This window comes from Polistes dominula, unplaced genomic scaffold (genome assembly GCF_049000335.1).
Source record: "Polistes dominula isolate Pdom_NZ unplaced genomic scaffold, Pdom_raw_medaka contig_20, whole genome shotgun sequence".
Taxonomy (NCBI): domain Eukaryota; kingdom Metazoa; phylum Arthropoda; class Insecta; order Hymenoptera; family Vespidae; genus Polistes; species Polistes dominula.
Genome location: NW_028301147.1, coordinates 315,663 through 333,234, shown reverse-complemented (window position 1 = coordinate 333,234; position 17,572 = coordinate 315,663). Strand labels below are relative to the sequence as shown.

The 17,572-nt window shown below is 37.6% G+C and overlaps 2 protein-coding genes across 3 annotated transcripts; both read right to left on the bottom strand.

The window, feature by feature from the left end:
* Positions 1–59: 59 nt before the first annotated feature.
* On the bottom strand, positions 60–9,544 carry Gp150 (leucine-rich repeat domain-containing glycoprotein 150). 2 transcript variants are annotated; one of them, XM_089177216.1, is made up of 7 exons: positions 9,279–9,544; positions 3,441–3,989; positions 2,772–3,355; positions 1,972–2,680; positions 1,720–1,893; positions 1,418–1,631; positions 60–1,346 (listed from the first exon to the last, which is right to left on the bottom strand). In XM_089177216.1, the coding sequence occupies exons 2-7, from the start codon at positions 3,974–3,976 to the stop codon at positions 936–938; spliced, it is 2,628 nt and encodes an 875-aa protein (XP_089033342.1). In that variant the 5' UTR covers positions 3,977–3,989; positions 9,279–9,544; the 3' UTR covers positions 60–935. The 2 variants fall into 2 exon arrangements, with proteins under 2 accessions (XP_089033342.1, XP_089033341.1); XM_089177215.1 differs by lacking the exon at positions 9,279–9,544 and adding an exon at positions 8,953–9,260.
* A 415-nt stretch (positions 9,545–9,959) lies between these two features.
* Positions 9,960–12,537, bottom strand: Oli (basic helix-loop-helix family member olig). Its single transcript, XM_015323089.2, has 5 exons — positions 12,020–12,537; positions 11,760–11,943; positions 11,398–11,678; positions 11,103–11,326; positions 9,960–11,019 (listed from the first exon to the last, which is right to left on the bottom strand). The coding sequence occupies exons 2-5, from the start codon at positions 11,898–11,900 to the stop codon at positions 10,790–10,792; spliced, it is 876 nt and encodes a 291-aa protein (XP_015178575.1). The 5' UTR covers positions 11,901–11,943; positions 12,020–12,537; the 3' UTR covers positions 9,960–10,789.
* Positions 12,538–17,572: the final 5,035 nt, after the last annotated feature.

Genomic DNA, 17,572 nt, shown 5'->3' with positions numbered 1-17,572 from the left:
ACAATTGACATTTAAATTAAAGAAAACCGCGAGGAGAAGAAAAATTATTTTTGGGGAAATATATTTTAATTTATTTCAATTTTTATTAAAACGTTATATATTATTTACAGAATATTGGTATAGCGCACGTTAAAGTGTACTACTCATTTGTTCTAATACATGTTAGTTTTAATATCGTTCTACGATAAGTAGCTGTTTTTCATTTGTGATTTGTATCAAATGATTTTTTTGTTAAGGTGAATTAACAAACTGCAAACTTTAAAAAATCTACTGTTACTGCGTTTTGTAATGTCGAGCTTGCATTAACTCGTTCTTTCTCTTTCTCTCTTTCTTTTTTTTCTTTTTATATATGATAAAGTGACTACGTTAAAAATAATTAGTATGCGCTAGTAATTAAATATACATACATATATAATAATTAATTAATCATAGACGACATCAAACGCTTCCTTCCCAAACATTAGTTGTACTTATTTTTTTTTTTCCATCAAACAATTCGATAACTATGATAGTTTATCGAAAGACAAAATATAGTCGATTTCTTTAAAAAAAATACGTCTGTTCGTTCAATAATCCTTCATTATTGGATTGATCGATTTCTCTTAATAATTATTGATTGTACATACTGGATAATAAAAAAATATTTCAAGCACAAATGCGCTTACAAAGGCACTGAGGAATTCGCGATAGTTCTTCGTTATATCACGATAATTATTTTCATCTTTATTTTTTCACCAATGAGACGACGGAATAATTCGATCGGTAGAATACTCTTATGATGCTTAATAAAAAAAAAAACAAACGCTAATAAAATTTATAAAAAAACATATCATCCCTATTTTCATTATTTTCGTTTTTATATTATTCCACCCCTTTTATTTTCAAAGATGAACTTTCAATATTAGTCCTTTTATTTGAATGAAACATTAATCAATTTAAACGCTCTCGGGTACGATCTTGTCGTAATGGAAAGTACTGCTCGAGTAAAAGCTACCCCTTTTAGGCATATGGGGAGTTGCTATTTCTTCTTGAAGAGGCTTGTAAACCAAACCACAATTTTTATTATCGACGAGACTTTGACGAAGAATCATTGGTGGTCTGATAACCGGTCCACGGCCACGACCACGGCGTTTCGCCACGGTGATAGCCACATGAGCGATCAACAATAGAACTATTAACGTCACCACAATGACAGTTAATATAGGCCAAAGTGCAGTACTGTACCATGGTCGATAACTCGATGACTCAACGATGTAATCTCCATATTCTGTGTATTGATTCTGTTCCCATGCTCTTTCAACGTCATTGTTTGATTCCGTAAAATGGTCGAATGGTTTTAAAATTTCCTAAATAACACAAAGAATATTTGTGACAAAAATCTAAATTTATGCACATTTTGTAAATTGTATCAACGTACCTCGATATCTTCGCGATCACCACTTATAAGAGAATTCGTGTTCTCTACATCATCGATTAATTCCTGTGAGTTGATCCTTGGTTTTATGGGATTAGGTATCATCCTAGATGGTGGTCCATCTTCTTCAGAATCGCAAATAATCTTTGCTAGATCTTTCCATTGCGTGATGCCATCATCATCAGAATAATCCATGTTATCGCCATAAGTACTGTACCTTGTTTTTCAAAGAATTAAACAAATGAAAATAGAAAGATAGAAAAAAAAAGAAAACAAATCGCGATAAAAATGAAATGCCATCTTACGTGCGTCTTTCCACGGGGGTAATGCCATGACTCGTCAACCATTGAATAGCTTTGTTAAAATCTTCGTCACATTTCAAAGGATTGTGTGACCAATCCAAGGCTGAAAGTTTCGGCGTTGCGTTGAGTTCTTCAAGAGTGATTCGTTGCAGTAAATTGGAACGAACCGACAGCAATCTAATAATTCATAATCAAAATTGAACATTTATATTTGTTAAATAAAATCTAAGTAAAATTTGTCGTTGGATTTATTACCTGAGGCTTTGCAAAGGAACTCTAGCTTCACTCCAAACTCTTTCCAATTCGCATTGGCTCACGTCGAGTTTCGCAAGCGAAGGTACTGACAAAAATGGAGTAACTTGCAAAGTCTTCAGAGGATTACCAGAAAGGTTGATTCTGTTCAAGGTAACAGCTCCGCGGAACATATTTTCCTCTAACTTATTTATCTTGTTATAAGAGATATCCAACTCCCGAAGAGAAGTGAGGAACTTGAAAAGACCGTTGGGTAAAGAGGAAATACGATTTGATGATAAATTCAATCTGTTTAAAGCTGGCATCTCGTCGAAAGTTTGAGGGTCCAATACTTCCAAACCGCAATTAGAGCATTCGAAACGATAAGTGCTGTATGTTTCATATTTAAGACCAGTAGTCTTGAAAACAGGCAAGATTTTTAGTTCCGGATTGTTGTTCATTAACAAAATCTGTAATTTCGGATTGTTTCTTAGATGATGTTCGGTCCAAGAAGTTAATCTGTTGTGGCTAACATCGAGATGAATCAATTGTTCAAGATGCAAGAACGCATGTTGATGTATTCTCTTCATTCCATTCGAATTAACAATTAATTGTTCCAACATTGGCACGCCCAATAAATCCTCTTTTCCTATGCTCCTAATCGAGTTTTGAGCAGCCTCTAACGTTCTCAATTCCGAACCCTTTATAGAAGCCAAAGTAAATAAATCATTTCCTGAAAAATGTTAGAAAATATATTACTGGAGGAATATATTCCATATCATGCGAAAATAACCTAAGGTAGCTTAGTAGATATAAAAAATTACCAGAGATACGAAGAACTTGCAAACTACTGTATCGGAAAAGTTCCAGCGGGATAATTGACAACGAGTTATAGGACAAATCCAAATCAACTAAAGAGCTCAACGTATCAAATAGAGACATCTCAATTTCCACTAATCTGTTTCCACTTAAATTGATATACTCCAAGTTCTGCATCTTATGAAATGCAGTACGTGGCAATCTCTCTAAACCGTTGTTAGAAAATACAAGCTCACTGACGGAAGGAGCTTCGAATAGATAATATCTATCCCCTTTGAAATATTGATCATATTTCAAGGGATTACCAGAGATGGTCAAGTGACTCAGCTGCGAATTATTTTTGAAGGTTTGTGGATGGATTTCTTCAAGTGCGTTCCTCGTTAAATTGATGGCGAAAAGTATGGGAGTACCGTCGAATGCCGTACGATCGAGATCGACGATACGAGTATCCGCGATCTTTAAATTCTCCAGCTGTTGCAATCCTCGGGATTTTAAGGCGTAAGGACCAAGACGAATTTCTTCGGCATTTTCGATTCGTAAACTGGCTGTACCAGGAGCAAAAACTTGTCCTTCCACGAGTTTTGTGCACCTGCATTAATACAACGAAACAACTTTTAACCTTTCTGATTACTTATCAATAGATAAATAAAAAATAAAAAAATAAAAAAACATACGTAGCGGTTGATGCAGCGACGTATTGTGCGACGCATTTGCAATAATCGGGACATTGAGTCATAACATTTTCATCATCGTCATCGTCGTCGTCGTCGATTTCGCCGAAGTCGTCGTTTTCGTCGTTTTTGTTAGCATCCTCGTCGTTGTCTTCGTCGTCTTCATCGTCATCGTCGTCATCGTCAATATCATCCTCAATATTATATTCGTCATAGTCAAATGCATTGTCAGCTTTATTATTATTCTCTCCCTTATTTTCGTCCTCGTTCAATGAGTGAATCTGCTGAAAAAGTATATCCTGCCAATTGGTATATTTGTTAGCGTATTTCGGTAATATGATTTTCTTGTCGATCACATTTGGAGCGATCGTTGTATTCTTATTCGACGATTCATTCGACGATTCACTCGACGTTGAATGATTCTCACGAAGAAGTTCATTAGGCAAGCTCGAGTTTGATTCCAAAGCTGCACCAGTCCTTGTCGCGAACAAGGATAAGCACAGGACAATGGTCAGCAGCAAAGCTGCTGGGATTTTCATCTTGATTCGTATCCTGCAAAAAAGAAAAAAAAAACAAAATACAATATACATATCAATGATTACGTTTGTACGTGAAACAACAATTGGAACTCGATTGTTCGGAGAAAAAGCCACCCACCGAGTTATCGCAAACCTACGATAAGAAATGTCGATAATAATAACTTCCTGGTAAATAGAAATATACAAAATCATGATTTTACGGTTCATGTTGCATACAATTCTATGAACTCATTCAAATGAAACGTTTTGATTTAAAAGACGATTTAAACAGGATAATCCCCCTCCCTATCTCATGGTTTGACCGAATGCAAGATGTTATGCAGGAAGTGTAGGATCTTGGATTTTTATTTGTTAGTAAGGAGAGAAAGGAGTAGAAAACTATGGGAAGAAGCATCAAGAAGGATAAAGCTTCGAATTACCACAAAGAAAGGCTATCCTTCTCCTCCTCTTCCTCTTTTTTTTCGTCCTTTTTAACGCACGATCGATTTCATATTAAAACTAACAACTCCGATCGGAGGAAGCTAAGTTCAGTAAACTTTTCATATTTCTCCTTTTATACTTTTACTCTTTTTCTCTTCTTTCTTTTTGTTTGTTTGTATTTTTGTCGCAATCTTAAACTGCTTTGAAGAGATAAGATAAAAGTAGATTTTTGTCTTGCGCGAAAAAGAAATTTAGAATTTTTCTTGAAAGAGTATCTCAACAAGGTAATTATTGACGTTCATTTTGAAAATATAAAAGAAAGTAAAAAAATCTAACAAAAAAGAAATTAATAATAATAAGAAGTATAACTGATAATATACGAAAGAAATCTTTGATAAGATGCTATCTTGACTGCATGCAATGATCGTTAAGCAATATGGCGTTCGTTTATTAATTTTGTTAGAATAAAAAAATAATCAGAAAAGAGAAGAAAAAAAATGTCAATTCTACAGCTGGTACGCATCGTACGTATCGTGGTATCGTATGAAATTTCATCCGTTTTTGCGGCAACTCTTTTCCCCTTTTTTTTTTTTTTTTCAACGATTTAAGAAATGTTCAACGAGGCGACATAATATCGAATCGACGAACACGATATCAATGGTCACGTACACACCTTATCAAATTGAATGGTTCGACTTTAGATTCACTCAGATCGAATTTCTTTTAATCGTTTAACTTTGAAATTATCAAAATAACGTAAATCGAGGTAAATAAGTTTAAAGATATTTTTGGAAACATTTCATAAAGTGTCTTCCTTTCAAAAAGCTCAATGGTACAACTAACGGATTTAAAAGTCGGTAAATAATATTAAGAGGTCACAAAAGAGAAGAAAGAAAGAAAAAAAACAGACCGGAAAAAGGAATGTAGAAGAAGAGATGGTATTTTAAAAGTTTAGGGTCTAATACGAAAGGAGAGAAGACCAGCTGGATATCCTTTGTTCGGATCTTTCGAAATCTCTCAAATGAAGTTGAAAATCCCTTCAAGCAGGTAAAGTTACTTCTCTCGTGTCGGCATGGTCCAAAAGTACAGATGGTCGTCTTCTACGAGAGTTCATCCTTTTTCCTTTTTTTGTTTTTTTTTTTACGATGAAAAGATATGTACATAAATCTTGGGTAGAGGAGTGCATACTTTTAAAATCATATTACTTTTGAATCTCTAAATAAAGTCGTCTTACTTGAAACTACATGATGCCGATATATCACCGTGGTTGAGACAAACTTGCGAAATCTAACTAACGTCTCGTATAACAAATCGTATTTGTTTCTTTTATAAGAACCGTCCGTGTCGATGATCCTTGCTATCCGTTTCTCAGTCATTCAAAGTTACCTAAGATCGAATGGAATTGGCAAGAGGTCAACAACTTTTTCAATAGGATTATTTTTAGCACCAAAAATCGATTTGAGGAAAGAAGAAGAAGAAGAAGAAGAAGAAGAAGAAGTCAAAACAACGAATGAAAAATAATCATTCTTATTATAGCCATTAAAAATCGATTATAAGAATTAATTATTCGTTACTACTACATCGTTGTTCTCGTTTCTTCTTATAAACATCATTTTTATCGTCTCCTCTGTTATTCCTTATCTGTGCATACATATTTACATCTCGTGTTCCACCTTCAAAGAAGAATATATTTGCTTTTGTCTCAGACGCCAACGCAACGCAGTTTAAAGAACAATTCGAGGGAAAAGAGAAAAGAGAGAATCATCGATGGACTTTGACACCCGGTAGATCGCTTTGCTAATTCCCTTATTCGTTTAAAGTGCTATCGCGTATAAAATTACGTCTGTTATTCGTTTAAAAACTGAGCGTAGTCAGACTACGCGTTCTTGACTATACGTGCTTATCATTTGCAGCCAGTTCGTAACAATTATTTTCTATTCCGGTAAATACAATTTGATATTTTATTTTTTGTTTTTACATTTCCAACGACATACTTACGATGACGAAGAAAATGCAATGATTGCAAATAAAATAAACGTTACGTAAAAAGTTTTACATGTTCGAGAACAAAGATGTAAAAGATTCTCTTAACGACAATCTACAATAACAATGTTGACGAATACGTGAATAAGATAGAACTAGGTGTATCCTATTGCAATTCTTATAAATAAATATTACGTAGAGCGTAATAAAGATGCGTCCAAGCATAGAATCTTAAGACAGGTCAACGTGTTGCACTCTCACATTAATTTCTAAGATACGTAAGTCTTTTCTAGTCTCGACAATGAACCCAACAATAGAACGATAGTAGCGGAATGCAAGATTCAATGTTCACCTCGAGAAGAAGAACCGGCTCTTCCACTCTGTATTCATTCCTTCGCAAACGTACCAGACTCGAAATGATCATCGGTAAGAAGCTTCAACTATGGCGAGAACAACATTTTCCAACACGAAAAATCTTAAATAGACAAATGAAAAAGTCAGATAACGTAAAACACTCAAAGTAGAAAAAGAATTCTACGATTGGCGCCATTCGTCTGACTGATTACCAATACACCACCACACCTGTGGTTGCACCGCATTATATACAATGACGTTAGAGTGACGTTTGATACGTTAGAAAAATAATAATCACAGGTAGCTCGATAGTTTTGGAATGCGGCCAACATTTGTATTTATCTCTAACAGATATTTTGTTTATTATGAATGCAACAAAGACTAACATATGGATTATCCTCAACTCAAATGAGATGGTTGATGATGATGGCGGATGCAACGGGAATGTTTACGTTGGCACCTTGGCCGTCATTTCTCGCGAGCTCCGAGCCGATTTCGCAATCTCGATAGCCCATCCATCGTCGGTTGCGTAGAGTCACAGGAGGAGCTTTCAATGCGCTTTCCACGCTTAAAAATAGATCACCGCGCTCTGGACACTGACCTTGCTATTGCGTAATCAACACGATACTGTCCATTTAAAGGCAAGGAATTTATCTTAAAACGTCTGTGCAATTAAATGACGTCAATGAAATATGGATTATTTAAGTACCCGATTAATAACTACCCATGAAAAAACATTCAGTTCTAAACCCACGTTGTAAATTGTTTTACCAACGAAGACAATGACGATGCGCATCGTGAACAAGAAGAAGAAAAGATAAATTTACTCCACGAGAGATATTAATATTTATGTTTGATAAATACATATTTATAATATACGAGTTTGTTATCGAAGAATCGGTTACTCCCTGTGCTCCTAAAAGCTAGAAATACATGAATTGTAAAGAACGTTAGATGAAATGGAAGATTCCAGGTAGATATCTCTCGTAATCTTTTACGTCTATCTTGTCTGCATGCGTATACGTTTAGTTTTTTTTTTCAAACGCTCATTTGCAATCATCTGCGATAGTTGTATATACTCTTCAGTATAGCAATGCACGAGTTATCGCGTGATCATTTATTTGTCAGACGTAATTGAAACTATAACAATCGACACTAGCAATTCGAGAAGTGTCCTGTTATTTCAAGGGAGTCAATAATGTGGCCTATATGTTGTATCTTCGGAAAGCTAACTTTTTTTTTCTTTTTTAAAAGAAACATCAAAAAATAACACAATAATCATTAATTTAATCACAACGAGAGAGGAAAATTAGTTCGAGGAAACTATTAAGAAAATATTTAAGGAAAGTTTCATAAAGTATTTCTTAGAATGCGTTAGAAAAACTGTGAAGTATTATTGCAACGCGATATTATTTCCATATTTTATCGCGATTGATTAAATAAATGTAGAAGGCAATTAAATATCATTTAGATAATAAAGATATTTCAAAATTCTTTGGGTCTAAGGAAAAAATAATAATGGCCCGTTGAAAAATCGTATACAAACACAAGAGATAAATTTAATCACGTTAGAAATTCCATCGTCGACGCAAATATATATTAATAGCTTGTTATCCGCGTAACGTTGAACTGGCCGCATTCATCGTCAATACGATTCGCGTTTTTGCCTAAAACCCAAACTCGATTCGATGTTTTTATTTTTTTTTATTTTGAAATAATGATCGATTTCTTCGTGTCGATTATAATCGTCGTAGTTCCAGGGAGGACAATCCAATAAGATGATATTATTCACGTTAAATGTCACGTGATACGACGTGACTTCGATAGGGTCGTTAATCTTGGTGGAAGTAAAAAAAAAAAAAAAAGAACAAAAGCTAAAGAGGACACCTTTGCTTTCAATATGATAAGAAATTGGAAAGACTGTTCGGGAAAGAAGGGCGTATGAGTAAAACCGATAAGATAAAAGATCGCGTCAGCGAATAGGTGCGTTGGTTATTTTAGAACCGAATAAATTATCCTTTCTTGGCGTCGCCAAGGAACGAACAGAGTCCTCGGGGTCGACCGAGGCCATTTCGGACAAACGACCTCTACCGATCTGACCAACCATGAATCGAGTAGCCAGCCAGAAGATTTCTCGATCAGACCTCGAACTCATATTAGCCTCGTCATTTTGTTCATCCATCTTACGTTAGCTACGTTTAACGTTCTATCAGACCCACCTTGTATCACTCGAAAGATTTCACGATGTTTCCTTGTTTTTCCAGGAGATTAACACTTTACCACACGTATTTAGAACGCGAGAGGAAGAATAATAGAAACGTGGGAACAACTCTATAATGGATGATCGTTTCGCGCTTGCGGTGCAGGAATTTCTGAACTACGTAGCTCTATACTCGGGGACTGGTATAGTAGGTCGAGGAGGGGGAAGGCAGCAGGACCCAGGGTCGTACGTCCGATTGGTCGAAGATGCAGGTAGAAATTCAGGTGACAGATAAGAACTGCAGTGTCCTCTAGTGGTAAAACATTTAAAACGTTCGAAACGCACCCGCAACAACAACCACTTGAGAAAATCTTCAGCGTGTGGAATATTTTCTTCTTAAGGAAAACTCAACGTGGGCGTGGATTACCGTTCAACGTATGTAACTTTCTTCTTCATTTATTTTTTTATTAATTCATCAATGTAAATCAACGATCAACTTCTACTCACAGTTCGAACTCAACTGTTTCTACTTGCGATTCGCGCCAATCTATTTAACTGTAACATTGCGAAAAGGTCACGTTTTGTCAGGTGCAACAACGATTACTCATCGCTCGAGAAGGACGCAATCATTTCCTAATTGCCATTACGCTCCTCGCGAGTCCATCATTGAACTACGTTAGGCTACTTTGTAACATGCCCATCGATAAGGTAGATATTTACTTTTCTAATTCTTTTTACCGATAGAGAGATTTTAGGCCCAGTGATATCTCTCTCTCTCTCTCTCTTTCACACACATGCTATATCAAAAAAAAAAAAAAAAAAACTATTTTTATTCGTTTCTTTATTATGTCATTTAATGAAGTTCTCTCTATAACAAATTCGCAGACAAGAATTCTTTTCGTTATTGCTCGGCTAATTTTAGGATATTAATAAAAAGATTCATCCTTTGGCACAATATATAATACATATGTAATAGACTCTTAGTAAATATATATTACGTATATAAATAAGCTGTAAACTGACTGCTCCTTTGAATTATTAAATATATTTACGCATTTTTATATTTTTATATTTATATGTATATAGATATATTTATATATATATATGTATGTATATGAATATTTAATATCTTTATATACTCTAGGACTGGAATACCTCGACATATATCACATCCTATATTGACTATCGTGTTGCAGGCTGGACTTGAAACGTTTTTTTTTTTATCGTCCTGCATGATTTTTCTTTTCTTCCTTGACAAAAAAAAAAACAAAGACAAAATCACGCACTTCATCTTATTGCTCGATTAGATTTTTTTTTTTGTTCATGGACTAGAAAATACTTCTTATTTTTAATTATTTAATATACTTTTTCGCTAACTTTCGTCTTAAGGCTATCAACGATAGTTTAACCCAACCCTCGATGTGCTCTCGATTAATCTTTAACAATTTTTTAACGAACATCGTTGAAAAATTATTCTCTCCCATTACCACGATGAAAATTCAAGAGAAATTGTAGATCTTCTTCTCCCATTCTCTTTCTCTTTCTTCTGTGAAATATTGACGTTAGAATAATTCGTCTAACGAATAAAACTTATCGACTAATACTTTCGTTCGCGTAATCTTATCATTAAATTTATATAATTGCTACTTTTTTTTTCAATGAATATATTCTAAAAGAGATCAACTTGTTCGCGCGAGTCAAAAGATCATTTCGAAATATCAAAATGAAACCTAATTTATAATATATATATATATAGAATTCTGTCTCGATTGATCAATGATCGCATGTATTTTATGTATATATGTAAGTATGTATATGTCCCTATGAAAGAGTCGAGGAAAGAGTTTAAAAAAATATTAATTCGATTCTCCGCTGGCAACGGTAGCGTCGGTGGGTGGGCCTCCTGCAGTTACAACTTGTGGATCACCCGCAGGAAGTCCTTGCATTTCCTGAACGCCTTGAAACAATTTCCCAGGGAATCCTTGAAGAAGATCGTAGGAGACAGGCGTTGGTGGTAAAGCCGTGGTGTGAGCGTGTGGCGATTGTAACACGGCTATAACTCTTCTCAATTCTTCTAGCGCGTTTCCTAAAATTTGCCATGTCGTTTGATGTTGCATCCAGAGATGTTACAATTAATTTTTAAATTCGTATTGATTGGAAAATTATTACCCTGCATTAAAATATAATTTTTCGCCAGGAGAAGGGTGGCAATTTTGGAAAGTTTCCTTACGGACGGACTATGAGCATAAGGAATGACCGAACGAAGCTCGTCCAGAGCGTCATTCAAATCGTGCATTCTTCTGCGTTCCCTAGCATTTATATTCAAACGAACACTTTTCCCTTGACGCGTGGTCTTTGATTTTGGCGGACAATTGAGCCTGGATGCTCCCGGTCTATGGGAGATAAATTAAATGATCATGGAATAAGCTTGTGTAAAAGAATATAGTCGGCTCTGTTAATTTACCTTTCGTGATCGGGTCTATTTTCATCTGAGAGAGCACTCGAGGAAGCATGCGGTTGTGGTTGCTGTTGAAAATAAAATCCACCGAGACCTACGGCTCCCAAAGGTGTTCGACGTCCTGGAACAGCCTGTGCAGCAGCTGCCGCTGCTGCTGCCGCTGCTGCTGATGCTGGGTGTTCGCTAGTTGAGTAACTCGTTGGTGGACCGGAAACACTAGGATGAGATACTCCTGGGTTCGAGTACATAGATTCGAGGGATGCTGCTGACGGTGGGGCCAATGGATGCTGTTCAACCGATCGAATAAAAATAATACCTACGAAAGTACATAAATGTATATATACATATATATATCGTTACGCACTTACAGCAGCACGATGCTCCCAAGCCCACGTAGGGTGAGACGCGGAACGTTGCCAGGATCCTTGCTGTAAATGCGCTTCGGATGGTATACTTTCCCTTCGGTCGTCGTCCTCCGTCGAACTACTCTCCCCGTCGTACGACCTCATCTCTCCAAAGAAAATTCAATCAATTGACAATGAATTATTTTATCTAGAAAATTGACAAGTGTGTATTATTGTCACGGGACATTAAAGTGGTGATCGATAAAATACCATTAAATGCTTACCAACTATTTTTATTGTCGACTCTCCGCGCAGGATCCTTGCACTTTTCTTATCCTAGAATAAAGTCGGCAAGATTTTTTTCCGTACGAGCGTGTAGTATGCCATTTTAGCGAGATATCAATTTTTCTTTTTCTTTCTTTTCTACAAAATAAAAGATAAGAAGAATGGTAGCTCTTATAATATATTTATATACTTTCAGAGTAAATCAACCCTTTTTTTAAGATAATGTCACTCATCTCTACTGTAATCAACGCCGCAAATCACTGCCATTTTATTTTCGTCAAAGGACACGCGTCAATTTCACTTAAATAAATATCCTCCCCCTTTCTATTTTGATTTCTATATTATTATCTAAGAGATCCGATTCGATTCGATTTAAGCATTATAATCATTCCGAAAGTATCCACAGGATACTTTTTAAGATCCTTTTCAACGGAATTATTTAACGAAAAGCATTTCGCTATACCGTTTTCGCGAACACGCACGCGTTTTATTGTTTGGAACGTCCTGCGCAGAGGTTGCGTCCAAAACTACCCCATTTTAGTTCCTCAATCTTCCTGAAGGGAGAATCAAAATCGAGGGATGCTGAGCTGTACCAATACCTGGCGAACTCTATCGTATGTTAGCGTAACTTTCAAGGTCGTCAAACATCTGTCGCCTTTACCCCTCGGATACATGGATGGACAAAAATTCGATCCATTTTTCCCGCCGTTTCAATTGCAAAAGAAACCGTACCCCTATCGATTTATCTTTTTTCCAACGAATTTTCTATCATATCTTACATTCAATGAAAAATATAACAAAACTTTGAGACAGGATGATGATATACGGCTAGCAATAAAATTAGATAAAAGTAAAATTGTTATTATTATTTAAAAAGGAAAACGTTAAACGATTTAATTAATTATATTTGGAAAGACATTTAATATTGGGGAAACAAGAGAAACAGGATATGGAAGTACTTGCAATAACATGACATATCAATCTGCGGGAACGATGTAGGACTAGAAGAGGAGACAGTTGTAACGAGGACGAGGAACAGATCGACAGCTGACGCATTCCGTTGTGCGTTATACTCGATCGCCTCGACGGAATAATAATGCTCGAATCAAAACCGACGACGGGTCTCGCGTTAAACCTAGCCATATTGTTCGTTGCATCTGTCGCGTACGAGACGATCGAGAGGGGTCGTCATCCGCAACGACTACCATTTATTTCCCATTTTCTATTTTTACATCTAATGTCAACCAAAGGATAGAAAATTAGTATTACAATTGGAATAATGAAAGAGAAACTATTCGTTATCGGTCATTTGAATTAGGAAGAAGCCAACCGAAGAAGAAGAAGAAGAAGAAGAAGAAGAAGAAGAGGACATAATTCGACGCAACAACGATCGTTTATAAGACTTTCGTCATTATATTGAAAAAGAAGAGGTTGGATGATAGTCGCGAGGAAGGCAGGAAAAGAAAAAAGGGCTGGATTAAGGGTAGAGAAGAGAGAGGTGCTCGAAGCCAATTGCGAGGTAACACACGGGATACGACGGTGGCGTGGTGGCCCATGTGGGAGGAGAAGAACCACGAGCAACCTCGCGTATCTAAGCGCGAAGGTGGAGACGACCAAGTAGGGGTTGGCTTATCGTGTTTTCTCTCTCTCTCTCTCTCTCTCTCTCTCTCTTCCTCTTTGTTCCTCTTGGAAATGAGATTATTTCCGTAAAAAGCAAAAGAAAGACTGCGTGACGAAGGATCCTGGAAGGAAGGAAGGAATGGGGGAGGAGGCAATTCTGGAAAAAGGATATAACAAGACTGGTCGTGTGTGATTTTTCTTCAACGGTGTGCGGCGTATCTTGTGCGTTCGTTTAACACCTCTGGATCGGTCTCTGCGTAGTAGGAGAGGAGTCGTTGATAAAGCGTTGAGAAAGATGGAAAGAAGAGAGAATAACGAAACGAGAGGTGGAGCGATAGCGAACGGTGGTACGGGGGTGGTTTTAGGAACGAAGGGTTGGTCCGACCGCTGGAAAGTCCTGAGGGATGAGGGACGGAGTTGCCAAGGCAACGCTCCACCAGCCTCGGCTTACTTTAGCTCCGTTCGTGCACTCGGATCAATACAGCATCACCGTGAGTTCCCGGACCAAACACACCCCCTCACCGGCCAACTCTCTCTCTCTCTCTCTCTCTCTCTCACTCTCTCACTCTCTCCCTTATTTCTCCACCAAGCCCAGCCACAGACCCCTCTATTTTTCTCTCTTCCTCACTTTTTCTAACTTTAGTACGAGTCTACGCGTGTATGCCCTTTTCCTTTCTCATTCTAGTTGCTTTCTCTCTCTCTCTCTCTCTTTCTCTCTCATTGGATCTTCTTGTTCTACCCCCTTCTACGTTCTACCCATGGAACGAACTCTGAGTACAGTGATCGCAAAAATTATTGCAAACATCCTCGATGGGTCACCGTTCGAATCATTGTAGATACGATTAATCAATGACCCAACGTTTTTTTAATATCAACTTTATTAATATTTCAAAATGTCTTGAATAAAATTGGAATTGTGATATTGAGAAATAGTTATTCTTAGCTTATATTAGTCGTCTCATTCGATAATCGTTGTGTCAATATTGCTACTTCCCAAATTTCTATATCGACGTTATAAATCGTCGTCGTATCCGATTAGTTATATCGAATTTCTCGATTTCTTCCGTATAATTTTATCCCTTGATTTAGACATTTCCGTTCTCAAAAAGGAAAAGAAGGTTAGAAACTTCATCTTATGTTGAAAGAAAATTGAAATGTGAAGTTTATATATAATAGTAAAACGCAACATAAAAAGTGCATGACAAGTTTAAAGTATGATCGATCTATTACACGGTCTTCTTAATTTAAAACCAGTCTCCTTGGGAGTAGGGCGCATCTTTCTTTAAAATAACTGATATACCGTTCCGATGGAAGACCGATAAGAAAAAAAAAAGGGGGAAACGAACCAAGAGCGATCGTCTAACTTTCCGAGAAAACGAGAGAGAGAGAGAGAGAGAGAGAGAGAAAGAAAGAGAGAGACGGGATCATTACGGATGTTGCAAAACTTTAATCTACGATTCTTACCCGGAAAACTCATCTTCTCTTTGTTCATTTAATTATGTGCTCTATTATTAACGTCATTTATCTTACGCTATTCGTAATCCAAATGATAATCATTTTCATGCCAAAGAATAGAAATAAATGTTCAAATTGGTTCTCCTTTAATCGTGTGTAACAACATCTTTATTTATAATATAATCGACATGGCGTATATCTCGATGGTACGAGTCCATAACTGATTCGACCTATAACATTAGAGAGATCGATCGTAGTTGTATGGAAAGGGAAAACACGACTTGGATATATTCGTGAAAATCGACAAAAAAAAACTGCTACGACGTTGAAAAAGACAAAATTACTAATTAACGTCAAATATATAGGTATATATATATTCTGTATATCTTTAGGTCGTTATAATCGCGCTCGTATTCTTGTTTTCCTTCTTTTGCTCGGTGTAACAGCAGAACGTGCATTCTTCTCGTGCGTAAAAGCGCCATGGAAAGGGACGAGAAACCGGGAGGCGGAGAAGCGAGAATACGAGAGCGAGTGAGCTAGGGCTGCTTATCGTGTAAAGGGAACAACAGAAGGACAGACAAAGATAGAGAGAGAGAGAGAGAGAGAGAGGGGTGGAACGAGAAGCTCAAAAGGACAAAGAGATGTGGGGGAAAGAAAAAGAAGAGTCGGTAGGTAGCACGATCGGGAGAGAGAGAGAGAGAGGAAAAGAAACGAAAGAGATGTAGCGGGCAGAAATGAAATTTAATAAAATTTCAAGCCCGTTGGTCGGTCCATAGAAAGGGGGAGAGAGAGAGAGAGAGAGAGAGAGAGAAAGAATAAGAGTGGGAGAAAGAGAGGGAGAGCGCGAAGGGGGGAGAGAGGAGAGCGGCCGGGTCCGTTGGCGGTCACCATGGAAACGCAGCTTCCCGCACCCTGTGACGTCACTGCTCCATCGATCTGCAAGCCCTGGTGTATGGTTATCGCTACCACCGTAGTCGACAGCCACCGCTATCCCCTCACTTTCCCTCTCCCAAGTCGGTGGTGTCTATGGAGGAAGCTTTTCGCGAGAGTCTCCTCTCGTTGGAACGCGAGGAAACTCTCCCTCCCTCTCATCCAGCATCTCTCTTTCTTACACGCCCTTACGCTTACGTTTAATATCTCTTTCTCTCGCGAGATAGGGGGTTGGAAGGAGAGGCAGGTCCGTAGATACACCTAAGAGGGATCCTCTCTCTCTCTCTCTCTCTTTCTCTCTTTCTCTGTCGAGTACTCACGCAGGAATCAGTAGTAGTACGCACGGGGAAAGTGAGTAACCTTGCTGCTGGTGCCGGCGCTGGATGGCCCGTTGCCGCATATACTCCACCTTCCTAGCTCGTACTATCCGACAGGTGAGGGTGGAGCCGAGAAAAACACAGAGAGAGAAAGAGAGAGAGAATTGCTGCCCCTCTCCCAGACTCCGGTTAGAGAAGCAGCCCTTATTTCTCCGATTCGTTCGGTGCACCCTTGCCGGATCGCATTATCGATCGATGGATGGGTGAGAAACTAACGAAAGGGCTCTACCACCCTCCGAACCATCTCTCTCTCTCTCTCCCTTTTTTCTTCTTCTCTCGCGTTCTCGTTATGAAGAGAGACTCGCATCTTCCATTTCTCGCATCTTCCTTTTCCTATTCTTTTGCCCATCTTCTTATTTTCTGATTTTCGTCGTTTAATTAAATCCTCGCGTTCTAAAACGAGACGACCGCTATTCCATTATAGACTGTACAGCGGTGTTGGTGAATTTCTTTTCGACACCAAGCAAGAGAAAAAGAAAAAGAAAGAGAGATAAAGAGAACGAGTAATGAGAAACTCGCAGAGATCGAGCGAGGATGTTTTTGAGAATCAAATTAAACTACGGAATAGCAGGGATTTTTTTTTTCTATGGAATGAAACCCGATAGCAAAGAACAACCATTCTCCTGTGATCTCGTCCTCTCGGAAGCTCATTATCGAGAATGTTTCTTATCGTTATTCCCTGTGTATATATAACTTGGCAAGGAAAGAAAGTAGATAACTTTTCATTGTTCCAAATAAAGCTCTCTCTCTCTCTCTCTCTCTCCCTTTTTTCTTTCAGTGCGACAATTAGAAAAGATGCAAATAACATCGAACAATGAAAAACGTGCTTTAATCTAAGAAAATTGTTAGTCTATCCCCAGTGTCGAGATAAGGATTGAATTAACTTTAGAGTAGTAATAGATAGCCTTTTATATATTCTTGAAAAAAATATCAGTTATCTAAAGCAGCAAAGAAAGTAACAGATGCGATCGCGAACGATCTAACGTAATCATTTAATCTTTGTGTTTTTCTTGAGCCAGCAGCGTGGCGAAACGATATAAGTAGGGATTCGATAAAGGGAACCTACAGCTGATCCAAAATTTGATCTTTCTTCCCCTCTGTTGCGAACGATCACGAGGTCGCCGTCCCGTGCTAGACGGTGTGACGCCAGAGAAGTCTCGACGGATTTTC

What these genes read in the sequence shown, in the direction of transcription:
- Oli (XM_015323089.2), bottom strand. Translation starts at nt 11,900, where the DNA reads ATGAGGTCGTACGACGGGGAGAGTAGTTCGACGGAGGACGACGACCGA. An exon ending in AATAGACCCGATCACGAAAG is followed by an intron (nt 11,327 to 11,397) that starts GTAAATTAACAG and finishes TATCTCCCATAG; the next exon opens with ACCGGGAGCATCCAGGCTCA. An exon ending in AAATTATATTTTAATGCAGG is followed by an intron (nt 11,020 to 11,102) that starts GTAATAATTTTC and finishes GGCAAATTTTAG; the next exon opens with GAAACGCGCTAGAAGAATTG.
- Gp150 (XM_089177216.1), bottom strand. Translation starts at nt 3,976, where the DNA reads ATGAAAATCCCAGCAGCTTTGCTGCTGACCATTGTCCTGTGCTTATCC. An exon ending in GTTCCTTTGCAAAGCCTCAG is followed by an intron (nt 1,894 to 1,971) that starts GTAATAAATCCA and finishes ATGAATTATTAG; the next exon opens with ATTGCTGTCGGTTCGTTCCA. An exon ending in ACCCCCGTGGAAAGACGCAC is followed by an intron (nt 1,632 to 1,719) that starts GTAAGATGGCAT and finishes TTGAAAAACAAG; the next exon opens with GTACAGTACTTATGGCGATA.